The sequence below is a fragment of the Ziziphus jujuba genome, chromosome 1, assembly GCF_031755915.1.
Source record: "Ziziphus jujuba cultivar Dongzao chromosome 1, ASM3175591v1".
Lineage (NCBI taxonomy): Eukaryota > Viridiplantae > Streptophyta > Magnoliopsida > Rosales > Rhamnaceae > Ziziphus > Ziziphus jujuba.
In genome coordinates, this window is record NC_083379.1 from 33,981,956 (window position 1) to 34,004,564 (window position 22,609).

The 22,609-nt window shown below is 32.3% G+C and overlaps 4 protein-coding genes across 4 annotated transcripts; 1 reads left to right on the plus strand and 3 right to left on the minus strand.

The window, feature by feature from the left end:
- Positions 1–5,641: 5,641 nt before the first annotated feature.
- On the plus strand, positions 5,642–7,721 carry LOC107407550 (uncharacterized). The gene is made up of 2 exons (XM_016014841.4): positions 5,642–7,037; positions 7,204–7,721. Exons 1-2 carry the CDS (start codon positions 6,327–6,329, stop codon positions 7,480–7,482), a joined length of 990 nt encoding a protein of 329 aa, XP_015870327.1. The 5' UTR covers positions 5,642–6,326; the 3' UTR covers positions 7,483–7,721.
- Positions 7,722–8,033: 312 nt separating this feature from the next.
- LOC107407551 (nudix hydrolase 19, chloroplastic) lies at positions 8,034–11,909 on the minus strand. Its single transcript, XM_016014842.4, has 6 exons — positions 11,232–11,909; positions 10,637–10,777; positions 10,414–10,518; positions 9,988–10,087; positions 9,197–9,289; positions 8,034–8,673 (listed from the first exon to the last, which is right to left on the minus strand). The coding sequence occupies exons 1-6, from the start codon at positions 11,847–11,849 to the stop codon at positions 8,396–8,398; spliced, it is 1,335 nt and encodes a 444-aa protein (XP_015870328.2). The 5' UTR covers positions 11,850–11,909; the 3' UTR covers positions 8,034–8,395.
- Positions 11,910–12,370: 461 nt separating this feature from the next.
- On the minus strand, positions 12,371–15,360 carry LOC107429522 (zinc finger CCCH domain-containing protein 39). The gene is made up of 2 exons (XM_016040229.4): positions 14,177–15,360; positions 12,371–12,915 (listed from the first exon to the last, which is right to left on the minus strand). Exons 1-2 carry the CDS (start codon positions 15,168–15,170, stop codon positions 12,869–12,871), a joined length of 1,041 nt encoding a protein of 346 aa, XP_015895715.3. The 5' UTR covers positions 15,171–15,360; the 3' UTR covers positions 12,371–12,868.
- A 663-nt stretch (positions 15,361–16,023) lies between these two features.
- LOC107429658 (zinc finger CCCH domain-containing protein 39) lies at positions 16,024–19,060 on the minus strand. Its single transcript, XM_016040390.4, has 2 exons — positions 17,532–19,060; positions 16,024–16,544 (listed from the first exon to the last, which is right to left on the minus strand). Exons 1-2 carry the CDS (start codon positions 18,433–18,435, stop codon positions 16,291–16,293), a joined length of 1,158 nt encoding a protein of 385 aa, XP_015895876.1. The 5' UTR covers positions 18,436–19,060; the 3' UTR covers positions 16,024–16,290.
- Between the last annotated feature and the right edge of the window lie 3,549 nt (positions 19,061–22,609).

Genomic DNA, 22,609 nt, shown 5'->3' on the forward strand with positions numbered 1-22,609 from the left:
AAATTAAAAAAAAAAAAGTTGGGAGAGTATTAGAGTAGTTGAAAGGACAGTTGATTCCTTTTACCTTTTCCTCAATCAGCAGTTAAGGCAACCAAGTTTTTGTCAGACAATGACTTGTAAGGCAATTTTGCCAATATCCAATCGCCTTGCATATTCAAAAACAAGAGAAGCAATCACAAAGAAATCTGTGATAAAGCCAATTCTAATGGCATGATTATGTGTGATTTTGGGTTAATATTTTCTAAGAAAAGGCTGACTACGGTCACGTAATTTGCTTTCTCACTCATCATCATCGTTGGTTTTTTTTTTTTTTTTTTTTCGAATCAGTCATCATTGTTTTGAACGCAAGCATTGCCTCGTAGCATACGTTATAGATTGTAGGCGTAAATGTCCTCTTCTTGATTTGATTTGATAGACTTTAATTTTCTCTTTAAAAATAATTTTTTTAGTGACTAAAAAAATTATATATTTCAAATAAAAATTTTATTTAATATGTTTTCACCAAAAATATATATATATATATATATAATATATATGTTTTTTTAAGAAAATATAATAAAATCAAATTTAATATTTCTGAATATATAGATATACAATTAGAAACGAATATTTATGAACAACTAATTAATACATATTAATAATTATAAAAGAAATGGTAAAAGAAATAAATTAAAAAAATGATAAAAGAAATGAATTTTTTTTTGTGTAAAGGCACTTAAGTCATTTTATCAATGCCACGAAGGAGAGAGAAAATTTTCGAACAGAAGTTAACTTTTAAGGGTTGTATTTGAAATCTTACAAACTTTTAGAGCCAATTTGAATTAGGGATAAATTTTAGGGTGTAAGGGAAATGAATCCAATTAATATTTATTTTAATCAATATGAGGACAAAATAGACTTTTAAAATTCAAATAGATCTAAATAAGAAATTTTTTAACAGGTTTTAACGCCTACTTAGGGCTGTAAATAAGCTCAAGTGGCTCATGAGCAGTTTAAATTTGGTTCAATTTTAGGTATCTCAAACTCAACTCATAATAAAAATGAAGAAGTCCTGATAAGAAATGAAGCATTACTATTTATATCTATTTTGATATAAATATTATATTAAAAATTTAATCAAATTAAATATTTATGATGCATAAATAATATTTGTTATATTTTAAATTTATAAACTTTTTAAAAATAAATTAATTTTATAATAAAATTAATAGAATAAACAGAATTTATCAATTATTAATATTAAAATTATTATTTAAAAAATAAATGTTCAATTTTTTTTAATTTTTATTTTGTAATGAACCGAGTTGAGCTAAGTTCATGTTTTTAATTAATAAGCTGAGTCAAGTTTAAACAAATTATTACAAAATTTTGTAAGCTTAAGCTGAGAGCTGAGTTTAAATACTTCTAAAATCATGTAACCGAAGTTTAAGAATGTTAATATTCACCTCAATTTGGCTTATTTACATCCCTACAAGTAAGAGGGTAAATGATGAATTTGTAACCTTTGGAGGGGGTGCATAATGTTTAACCAAACCTGAGGAGAAGAAGGAGAGAGGAGGGGGGGGGGGGGGGGGGGGGGGGTGGTGTGGTGGGGGGTTGGGGTTTGTTGTATGAAATTTTACTCATATGTTATATTTGTTTGGATATTAAAGTAGTTGATTTATATTAAACGTTTTATTTGATTTTATATTTATAAAAGAATTTTAATTTGAATATAATTATTTAATAGCATAAAAGATAAATATAATGTGGTATTATATTGATTAACTAAGGATGTTTTAGGATTTAAATTCTTTTTTCTTGATTACGAAATAATTAAATTTTTAAAATTACCTTCCTATCTGATTCTAAAAGCTGTTGTCTAACTTAATTAGAGATAAATATGTTGTTAGTTAAGAGTTTATCACTTTATATTTTTTATATGTATTGTTCACTTGTTTGTTTTTGATAGAGGGCAATGTTATTACCATGGGCATAAAGTTTTCTTCCAAGGGATTTAATGCCAACTTTTGTAGACTTTCCAATTTGCCCTTTACAATTAGTGTGGAAGCCTTCAGCTTTGAACCAAGATCAGACTTCTTGTCTCTCTTAGTCGTGTGCCCATTACTTTCTTTAGGTTATCATTGACGAAATGAGCTAAATTCTGCTGAATAAAACATAAAACTTATACATATAAATATACCCACAGGAAAAACCAATTTCCTATAGATGTTTAGTGGTACTTGAAGCCATATGGGTTTAGATTCAAAGCAGCTACTCATTGTCACTATCATAGACACGGTATAGATATGAGACGCCGCCATCGTATTTTGGTTGGCACCTAAACACCACCATTTTAATAAAATGAATCCATTTAGGTGGGATCTGTAAGTCTTCAAACTTCCTATGCTTATCAAAATAGAATCGAACCAAGGAAATCCATGAATGTTGTTGTTATAATGGTAAAAGAAGCGGCTTTGATTACCAGCTTAGTTGTGATTGAACTTACCCAAAAATGATCAAAATCGTAGATAACCCAGTCGAGGAGCTAAGTTGCTAGAGAATCGTAAGCCTTGTTTATTCAAGTGGCCTTCTTTCTTTTTGTATATATGTGATGGCCTTTCCGTGTACTTAAAGCTTCCAGGCTAAATGTGAAAAGGCAAATTGGGAAGTTAACAAAAAAGTGAAATTAAATCCCGTGGAAGGAAATTTTATGCCCGGGGCAATAATGCCACCTCTGATATGGCTTATCTTTTATGATAATGATAGCTGAGACACTTGTATTTTACTTATCCTTTGTTTTCTTACTTATCAGTTTGTGTCTATAGAAGGATATACCGCACGTCATTAATGACGTACAAGACTACTTTGTTTTATAATATAGATTCTTGATTCAATTGTCAAACTTCTCAAATAATTTGAATTATTTTATCTTTTACTAAACACCTAATTCTTTTATAATTGATTTTAACGCCCAGAAGCATTTACAGACTAAGCCTAGAAAAATCTCGTAACTTTCAGTGCTTTTGTGTAAAAAATTGGATGACTATTTTATTTATTTATTTATTTTTTATAGTTATCCTTTTTTTTTTTTTTTTTGGGTTAGAAAATGGATGACTATAATGTACAACTAATGATTCATCAATAATAATAGTAATATACACTAGTTAGTTTTTATTGACTATATGGTAGTCTATTTCAAAGGACAAAGTGGGAAAAAAAAATATTGTTTTACTGTCTTGTACTACTCTATCCAGTTTTCAACAGACATCTACAAAGTTATTTTTCATTTTATTTTATTTTTTTGGCAATGGAAGTCAATTTTTCAATTTCTCGATGAAATAAAAGGCAAAAAAGTAATAATATGTAGATCTGCTGGAGGAAATTGATTCTTTTGGTTATGATTTTTGACATAATATTGTTTTGTTCAGTTAAAAAGATTTCTTTGTATGATACCAATGTGTACTATTTGTACCATCTTGTGTTATCGTCCTTGAGAGGACAGCCGTCACAGCCCACAAACTTTTTTCGAACAATGATCTCGACAAATCTTCATGTCTTCAAATTAAAATAAATAAATAAATAAATAAAGCGTCATGTATGATCATCAATGCATAAGTTGTTACCTTAAAAAAAGAAGGCATATAAGTTATCTGCCAAAGGACACAAAATGATAAAACTTGTTACAAAAAGGATAAATAAAAATGTCCAAAGTCAAAACCATTCTCACCGACCTTCTTATGTTTTAACCATGACGATCATCCTATACTAGTGATCTTTGAGAAGTACCTTTTAACAGGAAGAAAAAGAAAAAAGATTATTGAGAAAAACCTCAACTTGTAAAGTTTAGATTTAATTAAAGATAAATTTAAAATAATTAAATTTTTTTATTAAAATTTTGGCATCTATGATTTAGTATTTTTTAAATAATTTAATTTTTCATGAATATAAGACAATATCTATTTAGTACTATTTAAAAAAACTGATACATAATCAAAATTTGATATTTTTTAAATTGTTTATTTTTCCATAAATATAAGATAATAATTATTTAACATCATTAAAAAATTAAAATATAATTAATTACTAAAATTTTAATAAAAAAATTTGATACCAATAGTATTGTTCTTAATTAATCATATTCTCTTGATACATATTTGTCCTGGTTTGAAAGCAATAATTTGTTGACACATATTTGTATTTTTAAAACCATAATATAATAGTTTAACATAACAGCCAAACATTGCTCTGATTAGAAGGGTCGAAGATGGACGTTCCAAATGGATTTAGCCCTTGAGTCACGAGTGACATGGTGTTTTGGCAGCTATCAACTTAATTTTGCCAAGGACATAATGACACGCAGGATTTATATTTTTAATTAATTATATGTCAATTTCTGAGAGAAAGCAAAACCCATTAAAAAACTCATGGAGATAAAGATGAACTCGCCTCATCATCTAGTCTAAAATCTTCACCTAAATCTTAATGACATATATAACCTAAATAATTCAAACTTATAATTCTTCTAATGAAATTACCAAAGATCCAAGATTCTAGATCTCAACGCTCGAAAAGATTTTCCCACTCACCATAAGGATCAAAATTTATTTATTTATTTTTTGTGAATAAGTCAAGCTTTAAATTGATTGAGCAAGACATGATATCTAGTTGTCTTACTGTACATTTTGTTTGTGGTTCAACAAAATTCCACGTGCCATGGTCTCGTTAGTTGCTATGTCTTTCGCTGTTTTTGAAGAAAATACAAGTTTTCAATCATTTTTTAGTATGATCCAATACTATGATTCCTCGTAGCCCAAAAACTCTGTGTATTATCATTCTTTAATTGACTGATAAAGATAGTTTGTTCTTTGTGTGTGGAAATGATAGGTGGTGTTGAATAGCAATAGCCAATATCAACACTCAGCAGAAAGAAAGTGAAAAAAATGAAAAAAAAAAAAAATGAAAAATCAGTCTAGTTCATACCTTGAAACAGGAAATCATTGTATTAGAGGAGCTTACATGTTTTTGCGACGTAGTTGTAACTTGTAAAGTTAAGCAACAACACGATGTTGTTTCTTATAAGCTCGTAGAGTGTGTCGTTGCTTAATTCAATATCACACAGCATCGAAAGTATATAAACCATTTAGGACCAACTTTTTATAAATTTGAAATTTTAAAAACAAAATGGTACATTAAAGTATCATATTAACATGAGTATCATATCTTTTCGTCTATATAAATTATTACGCACCACTTATTATAAGCTGGAACTTTTAAAATAAATGGTGCTTTACCAACAATAATAGGCAACCTAAATGAGACATTAAAATAAAACAATTTTGATAGGAGAATTTGAGTGGTAATAATCATCCTGATTGATCATCATGCTAAATGTAGCAGGTATTTGGTCATCATGCTAGATAGACTATGTTCGAGGGCTGTTGAAATTTGAAATGCTTAAATTTAGTGCAATTAGACGGTACTCATTTTCTGAGTCATGCCACACTGCAATCCTTGTCATATTTGTCAGATAAAAGGATAAAATAATTCGGGTCAAAATTATGTCCTTGAGGCAGTCTTTAACAATTTTTTATTTTTTGTTTTTTGTTATTTTTGGACAAATTTCTAGCAAAGTTATTTATATTATCTAGTGTTGAATGGTTGACAACGCTGCCGTGGCAAAAAGCTGTGACAATTATAAAGATTCCTCCTGTCATTTTTTATGAGTGGAAATTCAATATGTTTATTGTGCATATTTAAGCCCCCTTTCTTTCAAGTTCATTATGGTGTTCTTCAGATATATCGTTAGTCTTTTAAAGGATCTTGTTTGCAGAAGCTGTAATACAGCAAACAGGAGCATAAATAACCGGTGAGTCTTGAGAGTAGCTAAAATGCCTAGTTAGGTAAAAGTTTCTCAAAGTTTTCCATCATATGAAATGGGTTTTCTCTGTAGGCAATTTTGGTATGCAAGAAGGTCAATTATATGCCTCTTTTAGGATCTATTCCACTGGGTTTGATGAGTTTTAGTCTTTAAAGCTGGAAGTGCCCTGGGATTTCTCAAACTTGTGGGAGTGAGTTTGGTTTTCCAAAATCTGGCATCTTTGGTCTTCTGCTAGAATTTGTAGCTAAAAAAGCTGAAAGTTTGAAAAGATCATACAGATTTCTCAAGCTTCTGGGAGTGAGTTTGGTTTTCCAAAATCTGGCATCTTTGGTCTTCTGCTAGAATTTGTAGCTAAAAGAGCTGCAAGTTTGAAAGAGCATACAGAGAGAACAGGATTGAAAAAAAAAAAAAAAAAAAAAAAAAAAAAAAAGAAAGACAAAAGCTTTTTAGCTACCAATCAATTAAAATGTTTGATTGGGGCATCGCAATGTCCTTTCACAAACCATCTAGTCCACAAATTTTTGGTGTTGTAAACAAGAAAATTACCCAATACAGAACAAGATCTAATCTGTCTACACTAGTATCTTCAGTCCTCGTGCAGACTAATCCGGGTGGAGATTCACCTGAACCCAACAAAATTTTCCACTCCAACATAGCTCCATCAAGATGCAAAAACCCAAATCATTTGCTCAGCCAACCAAACACCATTGGTATCATTGGCGGGGTATCCACTTTCTCCACTCTAATTTTCCTGGAAAAGCTTGTCAGGTGGAGTTCCAAGTCTGGAGAATGCCCGCCATTTGTTGTCTGCAGCGACCCGGCTTCATATTTGGAGCTTCCCCGTCTGGGTTCCTACCACTCATCGGACAGCAAGATTGTTGAAATACAATCCAACATGAACCGCCTTGTGGTCGAAAACTTGCAGAGGAAAAGGGCGTTTCTTGAGAAATCCGGAGCTGGCTGCGTAGTCATGCCATGCCACCTATCTCATGTGTGGTATCGTGAGATATCAGAGGGATGTTCTTTACCATTCCTTCATGTGGGTGAGTGTGTTGCAAGGGAGCTCAGGGAAGCCGAGTTGAAGCCTGTTGAAATTGGGTGTAATGTGAGGATTGGAGTGCTTGCGAACAACCCAACTTTGATGGCCGGTTTTTATCAGGATAAGCTGCAGGAACAGGTAAATAAAATTTTAACTATTCCATGACCTTTTTGTTGAGTTCAATATGGTGTCTAAGATGTTAAAAAACTTATGACTTTTTAGAGTAAATGTACTCAAAAATTTTTGTTTATGTATGAGAGATAAGAATTATGTACAATATGCTAAATGGAAATTGAATGTGCAGGGCTTTGAGGTTGTATTGCCAGACAGAGCAACAATGGAGCACATTGTAAACCCTGCAATACAAGCAGTGAACATAAGGGACTTCAAAGGGGCAAGGAATCTGTTAAAAATTGCAGTTCAAGTTCTTTTGGTGAGTGGTGTGAACACGGTCATCCTTGCCTCCAATGAGATGCAAGGACTTCTACCTCACAATGATCCTCTTCTTAAGAAATGCATCGATCCCATGGATGCTTTAGCCAGATCAACCATAAAATGGGCCAAATCCTTGGAAAATGATTGATAATAAGGCTCTCATCTGCTTCTTCTTCTTCCATTTTTTTAATCATAATATTTATAAGTTTGCGGCTCGGACAGGTATTAGAATTAAGGTTTACCTTATAAAGGGGATGCCTTAGACTACCTGGACTGTCCGTTGAAGAGAATTAATAAGAAGGTTCAGTACTCTGATATATTTGTTGTCATGGTTGTAGATTTATATTTATAAAAATGAAATATGCTGCTGCTGAAGTCTTATTTCAATGAAGTGATTTAAGTAAAGAGAGCCATAGAACTCTTTTTTCCAAGTATAAAGAGGATGGAGGTTGGAACTTTGCGATAGTTGGGAACATTATAAAACTCAATTCGTAATCTTGTAAACATGTCCAACCAAGTAAAGAAAATGTAGTTCCTCTTTCTATAAATCTTTTACAGCAAAAATCAGGAAAAAAAAAATGCTTCAACAAATGGATGATGCTTTAAATCCTTAACAATCATATAATATAACAATATCTGTTGAGGAAATTGCCTTGTTTCTGAAAGCAATATCTGAACCTGAAATAATTAACAATATGATGCACACAATAAGAAAGTTGAAATAGTAAGAAGAAAACAAATAGGTCCCCTGATAAATTTGCTTTCAAATACATCATAAACAGTTAACATATGAATATAAGCAAATGGGATATTCCAAAGAAGAAGAAAAAAAAAATTTTTTTGAAAAAAGAAAAAAAGCTACTCCTTTTCTTCATGGATACTAGATAAACTATAATAACCTCAATGCACTGGTTGTGTGATAGAAAGAAAACCAGCTGCATTCAAAGCTAAGCACCCCCATCCATCCTATGAACTAAAAATATAATGATATCTTCCTTCTTCGACCAAGAAACAAATTCAAATCTGGGTTTCAATGCGTTTGGGAATGAAACAAGCCACTGCTACAAATTTGACAAAGAACCACTAGGTTGTTTCAGAAGATGATCGACTTCCTGGTAGGCCCAAGAAGAGATGAGATGGTGAGCAATTGCAAATGGTCCAGGGACAAACATAGGAGCAAGTTCCCCACTTTCCACATTGAAGTCTGCGGAGAAGTTCTGTCCTTTTTCAACTCCCTTGCACATTTGTTCTACCTTGGCTGCGGCTGTTTTTTGTGCCTTCTTGTACTCGGCAAACGTCAAAGCTTTTTTCACATCTTCCCTGCTGTGCCACTTGGCATCTAGACAAAGAAGGAACGAACAATGTTAAAACTTTTACCAGAAGCAATTTCCATATAACTTTATCAAATGCATATCAGCAAATGCGAATGTCCATCTATGGTATGTTCCATAAATAAATATATTGACCAATAATGACCAATATGTACAAAATGCAGAAAAGAAAATGAGCAAACTTTGTAACCAGCAATGCAACTTTCATGACAATTATGTGAGAAATAAGAAAAACTGAAATGAATTACAAACAAAAGGTTCCCAAAAAATATTTACATATGAATATTCGCATCAAGCATACTACATCACTTGCATCATCGTGAAAGTGCCTTGTTATTGCATATACGCATCTTTAAATGATGAACACATATTATATAGTTATGTATATATCTATATAGATAGTATCTTCCCAGTTTCACTTCAACGGAATACAAAAATCTAACATGGACATAAACATTAGAAGAGAAGTTCAATATAAAGAATGGAAAATTTGACGGGGGTAATATAGATTCAGGGGTATGCTGGATGTACCTTCCAACTCTTCCTTATCCACCTTTATTTCAAGTGATTTTGCAAAAGCAAAGAACCCAATCATCAACTGGCATGGCATGCTACTCGGTCCAACTGGAGAAGAACAAGATGGGGGTGAAAAAATGAATCAGTAAGGCAGAGTAATCCAAGAAGGGTACAAAGACTGCATGAAAGGAATGTCTGTTATAAGTAAGGAAACTCCAACAAGAATTAACTGAGAATTTTAGACAATACAGATGCTAGGGCATGTGCAAATGATGTGCCTTAGATAACTCATAAAATTAACAGCAAACTTTAGTAGCTTATAATTCACCATTTACAAGGTTTCAATTCACATTAACTTCTATCCAAATCTGAGGTGTCTGATCAAGATTTAAACACCGTCAGAACTCATATGTACATCTTCATATCACCAGACAGTTAGTATACAAATTAACAAATACAATTCTGTTGCTGCATAAACAAGCTTAGAATGATCACCTATGTGGTTGATCCATTAAGCATGAGTAGATATGAGAGAAATTATGGAGCCTTAAAAGCTAGAATTGGAGGAAATGTGTAGAAGGATGGTTATAGATAAGATTTGTTCTATATTAAGGTACAATAATGGGTATGCTGCTAAAACATAGGCACAAAATCGCAGTTGAAAAGTAGAAGACGCTTACATAAAATGCAGTGAATGATATAAATAACTTAGAATATGTAAGTCATAGCTAAGGATCCACAAGAACATCAGCCTTATTATGTTGTTGTAATAGCAACTGGATGAAGATAGGAAGACAGTTTGATACCAGGCCAGGGTTGAGAACTATGGTAGATAACTTCTCCTACTTCAACACCAGTCTCCTCCCATGTTTCTCTCCTCACTGCCTCTTCTAAACTTTCTCCTGGCTAAGGACAATAGAAAGGTTCAAAATAATGAAATTTAAGAAAAAGACATGGACATATATGTTTCTGAAAATGCAATACATATATGGCTCGCTTAGGTCTAGGTTACAAAGACATAAATAATCCTCAATTGGTGAAAAGGAGCTCACATGTTTTGAATTCATAAAAAAAAAAGAAAAAAAGAAAAAAAAGAAAGAATAAATAAAATAAATAAAAAACCTTTTTGTTTTTTGGTTGGGTACATCAACAATTGTAAGGAAGGCAATTTAAGGATCTCCTTAACGGTATCTAAAACATGAAATAGACCAAACGTTGGCCAAGGTACATACCTCTATAAAACCAGCTAAGCAACTCCACATTCGGGGTACAAATCTAGATTGTCTGCTTAAAAGTGCACGATCATTCTCTCTATCAATTACTAACATAATGACAACCTGTTCCAAGAAAACTTGAGTCAGAAAAATCAAATAAACATTCAAAAGCATTCAATATACTATCTACAATATTGAAGCACTGCATCGAATAAATAAACAATGGCAAGGATAACCATACCGGATCAATACGAGGGTAGATTCTCTTTTTGCACAACTCATTTGAACATTGCTTCCGTAACCCAGCTTCCATGGGAACTGTTTTTCCTCCACAATGTCCACAAAATTGTGATATACCATGCCATTCCAGCAAAGCTCTTGCCTGATCGCGCATAAAAAACCCAAAAAAAAAAAAAAAAAAAAAAAAAAAAAAAAAAAAAAAAAAACATTTGTGCAACTCTCGGGAAAATGATGATTGCAAGTGCTACTATGGCTTAAAGATTCCTGACCTTTTATGGGGAATTTGCTAAAAAAGCACCTACAAAGTCTACTTGATAAAGAGAAATAAAATAAGAGCTTGATCTTTTGAGGTTTATACCTCCCTTCCCTCTTTCTATATGACTTGAAATATTTCTTAGGAATTACTTTAACATTGCATGAATTCTAAAATCATTAATTAACAGGATCAAAACATTGATTGTCACATAATTGTTATGCTAGCAGGCCAACAAAATGAACAATTGGTTTGATTCCTTTTTATAAAAAGTTACCAACAATTTTATGACAAACAACAATGAAAAGGCAAGCCAATAGGCTATACCCATGAGATAACTTACATGGCCAGCAATAGCCAATTCAGCCATAGCCCGATCATCAGCCCAATCAGTGGCCACCATCAGCGTTCTAAGCTCAACAAAGCAAGATTGTTGGCTACCCAATTCAGGAACCAAACTACCCTCACTGGAAACATCAATTGCCCAGTAAATCACACCGTCCTCGACACGAAAACCCAGATAGACCATCGAGTCTCCGGTGAGCTGGACACCAGAATTCTCCAACAATGCCTTGCAACGGTCCAAACTGATCCAACCCAGTTGCCAATTTGGCTGGGAAGCACCGGTCTCAGCATTGGAAGACGCCAAAGGCCTGCCCTTTCTGAAAGGCAAGACCTTGAAATTGAAAACAGGGAAAGAAGAAGAAGACGGGGATTGGGCATTAGTCTCTAAAAGCAGCTGGGCTTTGAGGGCTTCAATGGCTTGGGTGGGTGAAAATGGGTTTCCCAGTTTGGATCGCAGAGGATTGCCTGCAAAGGCATGGGACTGAAGGGTTATAGACATGGTGGTCGAGATGCAAGAAAGAGCTCTTCGTCTTGTTGTCGTGAAGCTGCGGAGAGAGAGCTTGTTGGAGAGAGAAAATAGGTAAGAGGTGGATGTGGAAGATAGGAGAGAGAGCATGACTACGTCTCTCCATCGGGTGGTTGCTTCGGTTTTTAGGGGGGAGAGAGAGAGAGAGAGAGAGAGAGAGAGAGAGAGAGAATAAACAAGAGTTAGGTGGCGACTCAGGAGCTTCATGTACCGACAAGTGTCCCGTTCGAAATTTTTAACTATTATATTATAATTTTTTTATTTTTTTTCTGTTGATAGGTATTATATTATTATTATTATTATTTTTTGCTGGAATAGGCATTATATTAATGTTTTCTATATTCACCACCCTTGATATTAAATTGCTCGCAGTCTGATATCAAGAATATCTAAAGGCTTTTTTTTGAGTTCATGATGGCATTTGAGTGTAAAAAAATTATGTAAAAGTCTTATGTTGTAGAAGGAAATATCCACAGTTGGCTGCTGTTTTATGCTTCTTTTCTATTGTAAATTCTAACCATTTCATTTGGTTTTTATGATTTGGAACGTAGCTGATGTTGGAAAGATTGAAAATTTGTAATTATGATCCATCATAGCTACCAATTCATTAATGGTACATATTTCAAAAAATAAAAATAAAATATGTTGCTTTCTTTTGAATATTGACATTGTTGAATATTATAACAACTACCATAGTTCCAAATTGCAATTTTATATAACGCATTTTTACTTTTCCCTATTTAGTCAATTTGCAATGTACCAATTTGTGAGACAATGAACTAAGAAACAGAAACAGAAACAGAACATGACACAAAATCTTGTAGGCAGTAGAAGCCTTGGAAATAGCTTGACCACCAGGAAGAAGACTCAAAGTCTCCAACCATTTTAACTTCAACCCAAACGCAGCTATCTACTTCTGCTTGGTAAGTTGTTCACCAGCTTCAGCTCATAAAGCCCAATCTGCATAGATTTGATTGAGCTTCTTGGGTACCTTACACATCGGCAAGCACCCCTATGTCTTCCCTTCTTCATCAACAATAGCCACACCTCTCATTGCAGTTGGAGTTGAACCATTACCAACAACATGGGCTGTTGCTGGAAAGAAGCAACTATTCCTGGCTTCTGCTTCGATTCGTCCACCGGAGCACTAGCAACTCTGATTTTAAAAACCCAACATTACCAAAACAAAAATAGGAACCCAGGAAATTCACTTTTTAGGTCAACAAAAGTGGCTTTCAAATTTCAATCAAACTCAGTAAGTAGAGATGATTAAAACTAATAGCAACTCAAACAAAATCTATCTTGAACACCTCAACAACATGCAATCCACTTTTTGGAGCCAATCATATTTGATGGAAAAATACTGATTCAGTTGCACGTTCATACTTACAGGGGCCAATCTCAATCATACAGGGTTCGATGAGTGGATGCTAACATAAGTTTTATCCAATAATAAATTATGTAACAAATTTAAACATGTAGAAAATTGTTGCAACCAATTAAACTAGTATCTGCAAATTACAAAACACAAAACACATACAGATCAGCAATAAATACAGAGCAGCAACAAATACACATGGATGTGCACTTTCTTCTTTTTATTTTTTTCTTTTTTCCTTTTTTTATTTTTTTATTTTTTTTTTAATTTTTTTGGGCCAACATTTTGGTTCCAAAATCATGAGCTGACATAGGACATGCAACCATAGGTAAATTAAAAAAGCAATACATTCTGACTCTATCCTAAAAAATTTACTTCAATTTCATCAACCATTTGATAAGGAGAAAACTACTTAAAACTTTCCATACCCATCTAAACTACCTTATCCTATTCCAACTTATAAAACACTACTATCCAGTCAGTTTAACAATGTCTGGAATTAACTTCCAGACGGTGAAAGCATTTTCAGAAACTGGTTACCCAAAACTTTCATTATCCACGGTTGAAATCCGGATAGGTTCAATACCGATATGAATGTAAACATGGAATTATCTTTCAGCCTTCAAACCTAAACAGTGGGGATAAGGTGCCATGTGGTAAGCCCAAAAAGAGTAGAGCTTAGAAATTCAGATATCTATAAAGATAAAGACTCCAACAAACATGGTTGCTAAGAGTCTTATTAAGAAGCCTGGAGACAAAACCTGAACTTTTCATTCTGTTAAGAACTTGTTCATCATAATGGGCATAGTCACGCATGTTCTATCCAATACAATGGTGTATACGTAAAAGTGCACAATTCTTTATGTATAATAACAAAGGGTTCCTCAATTTACGGCACAAGGCAAATATATTATATGTATGTATATTTTCTTATGTTCACACTACACTACGAGAGGTCCCTTCGTTATTCTACTTTGCTTTTAATACGTCAATCTAATATCAAATAAAAAATTATGCTAAGCAGGGCACAAGTGCATACCTTCTTGCCCATGAGCAAAGTGACACTTCTCTCCTAAAGAACATAGTCCTCTTGTCTCCCACTTTTTACATAACTTCGTTTTCCAATATGCAGGATTGGAATTTACTCGCAATGAATCTGAACTGGTATTATTCACAGACCTATTACCTTCAGAACCATTACAGCCTCTTCCATTCACCGTGCCTAACACTCTGCTCTGACTGAACCCGCCCAGTTTGTCCCCGACCTTTGCCGGATGTTCATGAATAAAACTACACCTTTTCATCCAGTGGATTAGTTCCTGGTCACCATCGCAGTTACCCAATGGCAATCGATCTTCAGCAAGTTCTTGCGAATTGGGAGGAGGCTGTCGCATATCCTCGATCCCATGTGCAAAGTTGCAGTTTTCACCGTTCCGGCACAAACCCACTTTGAATTTCGCACTCACACTGGGCTTGAAGAAGATAGTGTCTGTTCTAATCCCACTGCTGCTTGGGCCACTTGGTGGAGGGTTTATCGAAGAAGCCAGAGGTGGGTAACGCAAAGAATTTGATTGGGTTTCTTCAGAAATCCTGGGTTTCTTGAATGGAGGAGGTGGGTGTTCAAATTGAGAATTTTGGATCCAGAAACCAATATCATCAACGCTCATGCCGTTGTTCACAGGTGGGCAAGGCAAACAATTTGAACGGCATTCTTCAGAAATTCTGGGTTTTTTTAAGGGAGGAAGAATCTGATGTTCAAATTGAGGATGTTGGTCTTCGTTTTTGGTTGGAAATTGAGGCCAGCAATTAATTAGGGAATGATTGCTCATAGATGGGTAAAACAAAGAATTTGAATGAATTTCTGAGAGAGAATTTGAACGGGAGGTTTTGAGTCTTTTGAAGGGAGGACCTTGGCCTTGAAAATCATCGTTGATGGGGAATTGATGAGGACAGAGACCAACTGAAGCACCACTGCACGCACTCTGAGGTCCAAGAGACGGCATAAACGGGGAGCGCAAATCAGGAAAACTCATATCTCACAAAGTTTTTCGTTTCAATTCCGATAATTTTATTCTGAAACAAGCGAAAAAAAAAAAATATATATATATATATATATATATATGATTTATTTGATTGAAAGAACAAGCGGGGCCAGAGGAAGGATCCAAGTTCAGAAGTCCATCGAAAAATATCAAAATGGTATCTGCTACAAAAACTTAAAGAAATTTTAATGGTCAAGGAAACTTAAAAGATTGGATGTTCACCCTTTTTTATTTTAAATAATAATAATAATAATAATTAATTATTGTTCCTATTATTATTATTATTATTATGATTAATGTATATTAGTAATTCACGATCGGATTGAAGCTCGAAAAGTTTTTTTCCTTTTTTGATCTAATACAATAATAATTGAATTTATAATCAAAGTTCATATAATTTTTTCACCAATCTTATACTCCTCTTTTCTTTTCTATTTTTTAAATTTCGTTTCTTCTTTTTCTTTATTTTCAAAGATATAAAAGAGTCAAAGATCATAGGACACATTAAAGTCTGTTTTTTTTTTTTTTTTTTTTTTTTTACCTTTATTATTGGTATACAGTGTTATGAATGTTTCTACATATCGATGACCAAAAACAAAAAAATTATTCCCAGTTCCCTATGCGACAAAAAGAAAACAAAGCCCAATTCCCTTTTGATGAATCACTGCTGTTTAAGGTTGTTTCTCTTTTTATATACTTATTTTTTGTGAACAAGGTTCTTTTCCTCTGCAGAGAACTCAATCCCTTTCATAAATGATCACATTTGTATTTATCTTATTTCACAAAACATTGTAGATTGGCCAAATTTTAAAACAAAAATGTTGCTTTTGATAGAATAATCACATTTGCCATCAACGATTCTTATTCAATGTTGTAAAAACAATATCAGAGTTCCAATTCACAAAAAGATATATCTCACATATCTATAATGAAACATGTGAGCAAAAATATAATGGAAAAATTAAAAATATAATAATAACAAGATGAAACACAAACATATCGAACCCCGTTCACAACAATCAAAAAGACCCAATAACATAAACAAAACATTGCCGGACGCAGATTTTTCATACGGCAGCATACACTCTCTTTCAAAGCTTCAACTCAAAACTCAGCCCTCCACTTTGCTTGGTAAGTTGTTTCCTAATGGCAGATCATCGAGCCAATCTGCATAGATGCGATTGATATTCTTGGGTCCTTTCCACTTTAGTAAGCACTTCTTGCTCTTCCCTTCTCCATCAAAACTAGCCACATTAGTATTTACACTTGGAGACAAATCATTTGCAGCAACGACTTGAGGTTTCGTTGGAAACGAGCCACTATTCAGTGCTTCTGCTTCAATTCGTACAACGTGCAATTGCAACTCTGATTCAAAAAAACAACCAAGATTACCAATACTGAAAGTAGCCACAAAATTACTGTAAAGATTACGAAAACTCGTAGCAACTTTAACACACTTTGAGATCATAAAGTAAAAAAACTTAAGCTAGCTCAGGAACATAAATCACTTATGGAGCCAATTGCTTAAATTAAGAGGCAACTCTCAATTGCATAAAACCTCAAATTTGAGAAACTAATGCTCTCGTATCAGTGTTGTCGAATTAAAAAATTCATTATCAAATATAGGACACAAAAAGTTACAAGATGCACAATTCTCTTCTCTATATTTAGGATACACAAACACACTCACATACCACCACAAAAGCAGATCCTGCATCTTTTCTATATGATGGAAGGACAGCATCTTAACTACAAAGTCATACATGCCACTAGCTAAATTCTAAAAGAAAAAATAATTTTCCTCAATTATGTGTTTCAATTTCGTCTGCCTACAAGAACCCTGCATAACAACTAAACTACCCTGTGAAACTAATACACAACACCATTTTAGGATGTTTAACAGAGTCCAGCATTACTTTCCAGATGGTACAACTATGTTGGAAAAAAACAGTTGCTATTATGGATGGGTTCCACATTAATATGAATGTAAACATGGCATTATCCTTCAGTATTTAACCAAACTATGAAGGGTATCGTACCATGGGGTAAACAGAACTAATGAATCTTTCTCCCTTTAACCAAAAAGGAGCAGAGCTTATTCTAAATATCTATGAACATACTTAAGATTGCAAAGCTCTGAAGATGATAACAATTGGGGTTCACCAATTCACAACACAAGGCAAACTGGTGTATTCCATATATCTAAACATCAAGTTATGTATGCTTATACTATCAATTAGACCAAATCCCAAATCAAAATTTGGAAGTAAATAATACTCACAAACACACACACAAAAAAAGAAAAGGGAAACAAAAAAAAAAAAAGTAGAGTAAAGGTGTCAGTGTTAACACCTGCTTGCCCATGGGCAAAGTGACACTTCTCACCGAAGGGGCATTGTCCCGTGATCTCCCACTTGTTACATATCTTCGTCTTCCAAGATGCAGGCTTGATGTTTACAGGCCTGTTATCTTCAGAATGAATAACGCTGGTTGTTCCATTCACTACTGGTGGTCCTGTGGTTCCAATGCTAATAGCTGCGCTCTCTCTGAACCTACCCATCTCATCCCTGAACTTTGATGGATCTTCATGAAGAAAATTACACCTATCCCCATAAGGACATTCCTCCCCATTATAAAACTTCTTGCAAAGCTTCATCCTATGGATTATCTTCTGGTCATCATCCCAGTTATTATTACCTGATGATGATCGATCTTCGTCGCCAAAGCGTGTCCCAACAAGTTCTTGCCAATTGGGAGGAGGTTGTCTCATATCCTCAATGCCATGTGCAAAGTTGCAGTTTTCACCATTCCTGCACGAACCCACTTTGAATTTGGCACACAAACGGGTCTTGAAGAAGATGTTACTCGTTCCCTTGTTGACTGGAGCATTTGGTGGGATCATCCTAGTGTTCATAGGTGGTGGTGTGAAAGGCAAAGAATTAGATTGAATACCCTCTTCAGAAATTCTGGGTTTCTTCTGCTGCTGATGATCAAATTGAGAATGTTGTTGGTCTTCATTGTTGATAGGAAATTGGGGCCAGCAAGCAATGGAATCAGATGATGATGGGTAAAACATAGAAGTTGATTGGGTTTCTTCAGAAGATGTTTTGGCTCTCTTGAATGAAGGACCTTGATGTTGTTCCAACTGAGAGTATTGATCTTCATTGTTCATTGGGAATTGAGGCCAGCAACCAATGGCATCGCTTCCCATACCATATGGCCTCATAAAAGGAGGTCGAGGATCAGGAAAACTCATATCTTTGAGACTCTGAAACCCAGTTTAATTTTCTCAAAATTTCTTTCCAACCAATCAATCTAAGGTTAGAAAAAATAAATAAATAAATAAATAAACTTTTTTCCACACCAACTCTCGGAAAAGCAATCCAAGTTCAGAGCTTTATCAAGAATTTTAGAATTGGTATTGAGATCAAAATAGGCGATCCAAAACCCCCGAATCAATGATCAAACAAATTATCACAGTATAATCAAGGAAATCTAGACGAATATTTGGGGAAAAAATCGAGCTTTTAGGGGGGGAAAATAAAAAATAAAAATAAAAAAGGTAAGAAATTCTTCAAGATTGAAGCTTCAAAGGAAACAGAGTCCAAAGAGTCTAGGATACGTGTGTATATATAGGTATATATTTGTTAAAAACCCTAGAAGTTTCTATATAAGATTATAAATACTAAATGGTGAAAGAAAAAAAAAATTTTAATTTTTTTATAATATATAGAGTGAAGAGTCAAAACCCTAGCCGCCCACCACAAAGAAACCTAAACAAAAGAAAGAAGAAGGGAAACTTTGGTGAAGTTTAAAGAGTCCCACCCCAAAAGCCAAATAGCATAGCAGTGTGGGCAGTACAGAGTGGGAAACCTCCTAAAGCCCTAAACCCCAAACGCGTTCCAAAACCCTGAATTCACGCTTTTGTTTCATTTGACTTGGCTTTTTTGTTTCTGCTCGCACGTGTGCATTTTCAAATTTTTTTTTTCTTTTTTCTAGATCTTTTTTATAATTATTTTCATTTGGATCTCCAATCGGTAATGTGAATAATTTATTAATTTTAAGAATAAAAAATTTTTATAACCTTTTTTTTTGGGGACAATTTTTTTTTTTTATAAACTTTATAACTTTATTCTAAAAAATTGCTAATAAAATTATTTGAATGCACAAGTATAAAAATACTTCTTGTTCTCCTACATTTGAACATAATTTTTAAAATATCATACATTTTTTTATTATTAAAATATCATACTGTTAGGGAAACGAAAATACAACTGCAAAATTTATTGTTATTAAAATATTTTCATTTTATATAATAACATTACAAATTTATATATATTTTTTTTTATAAAAAGAAAATTTCAATAAAACATTGCTTAGGGTAAAGCTGATGTACAGAGTAAACATGCTTGATAAACTAAAGAATAATTATTCATATAAATAGAAATTGAAAAAAGAAATAATAATTCATAGTTTAGTAAAAATATTGAATTAAAATCAAATGTAACCCTTATAAATATTTTTTCCAAAAATTTTCAAATTTACTAAAAATTAATTAAAAGTTAAATTTCATATTTATTTTATATATTTTTAGCATATGTGATAATTAATATAAATCTAAACATGATAATAATGTTTTAAAGCTTATTTAAATTAAAATATAGAAGTAGAAATTACAATGTTATAATAAAGAATTGTTATTTCTTAAAAAAGAGACATATTTATTCATATAAACAGTTATTTCTAAATTAAAAAACTTACCAAATATATAAAAAAAAAAAAATCAAATCTATGGAAGTAGTATCCTATTACTATATTTATTTTATAAACCAAACATGATCTTAGTTCTTATTAAATTTTTATTTCCTACATTCATGAAATACATTTTAAAAGAGTTGTAGCAAAGAAAAAAAAAACAAAAAAAATGGATTAGTTTCTCTAATTTTCTATTGTTGGAAAACATAAGAAGTTTTATTCTTTTGTAGACAAAATTAGGACTATAAATAGATATAAATAGCTCGATTCAATTTTAGTTAACTCAAATTTGATTTGCAAAGAAAATGAGCCAAATTGAACAGGAAATGAAATTGGTGAGTCGACATTGAATAATAAATGAAGTTCAAGAGAAATTTAAGAATATTAAATATTTATAATGCACAAATTATATTTTTATATTTTAAATTTATATAGTTTTTTAAAAATAAATTAATTTTATAATAAAATTAGCAAAATAAATAGAAATTTTTAACAATTAATGTTAAAATTTTTTATTTTAAAAATTAATTATAAATTTTTATATTGTAACGAATTGAACCAAATTAAGCTTTAGCATTTCATGAACAAGTTAAGTTGAGTACTAACATATTATTTTAAAAATTTATATAGTTTTTTAAAATTAAATTAATTTGATAATAATAAATGAAATTTATTAATAATTAATGTTAAAATTTTTATTCTAGAAATTAAATATAAATTTTTATATTGTAATTAATTGATTCAAATTAAACTTCAGCATTTCATGAACAAATTAAATTGAGTATCAACATATTATTTTAAAATTTTATAAGCTTGAATTAAACTTTAGCATATATATATATATTTTTTTGCAACCAAAAATACTAATATTCAGCTCAACTTAAGTGTAAATTTCATTTACACCGCTTCACATGATACATGTATGTAAATAATTGTTTTATTGTGGCATAAAATATTATTAATAAGCGGTTTGATAAATAAACAGATTTTTAGGATACAAATTTGAAAGACAGTCTTTTACTGGGCCACAAGTAGTAGTGCGTTTGTAAGTGATGGGCCTATAAGACACCAGGTGGGTCTTGAATGGCCCTAAAAAGTTTGGTAGGTTACACACTTTTCTTCCTTTTGTTTTCCATTTGTCGTAGTAAGAGACTACTTATGATTATGAACTTAAAAAGCATCTTGGGTTGTTTTATTAGAATAAGAATGATAATAATGACTAAATGTATATTAGCATATGCTATATAGATCAATTACAATTTATATATATTCTATTCCGATTATCTTTAATAGATATATTGAAAGAAACAACTTAATAACAAAGTTTTTATTTCTTCCAACGATAATTCTAAATAGAAGCCTTATATTATTTATATAATTAAAAAAAAAAAACTTTGTTTTTCAATGGAATTAGTTTGAATTACATGCTTTACCTAAATAAACTCATGCGGCAAGAATCATCTCGTGCGTAATATTATGTCTTAAAATTGTTCTTGCATTAATTTTGAAGAATCTTTCAATCTAATAAAGATATCAGTTAATATTGAATTCTGTTTAGTAAGCATATTTTATTTAATTATAGCCCCATGCTCTTTGCCATGCTTTTTGTTTATGCTCGAATAGCATAAACAATTAAACAAATAATTCCAATTTAAATATAGAATTTCGTTTGCACTAATCATTGTACCAGCCTGTACCAGCTAGCCAACATTGAGATCATCATGGGAAAGAATCGGTAGCAATTTGGTATGGCCAAATTTGCTTTGAAGGGAAAAGAAAATAATTAGTTAAAACATGGCCCAATTCAACTTATTTTCAGGTTGACCAAACACCTTAACTAACCAAAAAGGAACAAGCTAGGAAAACTCCAACGCAATTTATGATCTTATAAAAAAAAATAAAAAAATAAAAAAATAAAAAAAATAAAAAAAATAAAAAAAATAAAAAAAATCAGTATAAAGCCAAGATCTCTCTGAAACTGACCCCCTTGACTACTGCATCACATACAATGAACCATGATAATATAAATCTGTCATTCCCTGAAGGAAAATAAGAAAAAAAAAATAAACATATAAATAAATGCATGATTTGCGGCAAAAAAATGCTTGAAGATGATAGAACTTTTCAGGGCCATGATGTAAACCATATGCACCAACCAGTTTGGTGATTGGTTGGCTTCTATAAATTTAAAATTGAAGTTTTTATTTTATCAAACATGTTGTGTGTATACAAGGATCAATGGTCCCACGTGTTTCACTCCTGTGGTAAAAGGAGACAGGCCAAAAAAAAGTCACAACATGATATAAATAAATAGTTTTTTTAGCCCGATTGCATGAATCATAGCATGCATTTCCTTTTTGGCATTCATGGCAAGCTCTTCATGCATGACTCATATATGTCATGGGCTAGTACTAGGTTTTTGTAGCCTGATTTTGGTTTTCCACATATATATAGCTTGTTTGACTAACATTTATAATAGAGTTTTTTTATGAATAAATTAGTGATCTAATATTTCTTAATGATTTTGACAATGAGTGTAGTTTGATGTCTGTTAAAGAGAATATCTGCTCCACGTATTATTCCCACCATTGGACACCCAAAGATGATGGCTATAGGGAAAGTATAGTAATATGGGATTTTCAAAGAGAATTTGATTATTAAAAAATTACTAACTA

Coding starts and splice junctions, on each gene's coding strand:
- LOC107407550 (XM_016014841.4), top strand. CDS start 6,327: ATGTTTGATTGGGGCATCGCAATGTCCTTTCACAAACCATCTAGTCCA. Junction 7,038..7,203: donor AGGATAAGCTGCAGGAACAG/GTAAATAAAATT, acceptor TTGAATGTGCAG/GGCTTTGAGGTTGTATTGCC.
- LOC107407551 (XM_016014842.4), bottom strand. CDS start 11,849: ATGCTCTCTCTCCTATCTTCCACATCCACCTCTTACCTATTTTCTCTC. Junction 10,778..11,231: donor AATTGGCTATTGCTGGCCAT/GTAAGTTATCTC, acceptor ATGCGCGATCAG/GCAAGAGCTTTGCTGGAATG. Junction 8,674..9,196: donor GGATAAGGAAGAGTTGGAAG/GTACATCCAGCA, acceptor TTCTTTGTCTAG/ATGCCAAGTGGCACAGCAGG.
- LOC107429522 (XM_016040229.4), bottom strand. CDS start 15,170: ATGAGTTTTCCTGATTTGCGCTCCCCGTTTATGCCGTCTCTTGGACCT. Junction 12,916..14,176: donor CTTTGCTCATGGGCAAGAAG/GTATGCACTTGT, acceptor TTTTAAAATCAG/AGTTGCTAGTGCTCCGGTGG.
- LOC107429658 (XM_016040390.4), bottom strand. CDS start 18,435: ATGAGTTTTCCTGATCCTCGACCTCCTTTTATGAGGCCATATGGTATG. Junction 16,545..17,531: donor CTTTGCCCATGGGCAAGCAG/GTGTTAACACTG, acceptor TTTTTGAATCAG/AGTTGCAATTGCACGTTGTA.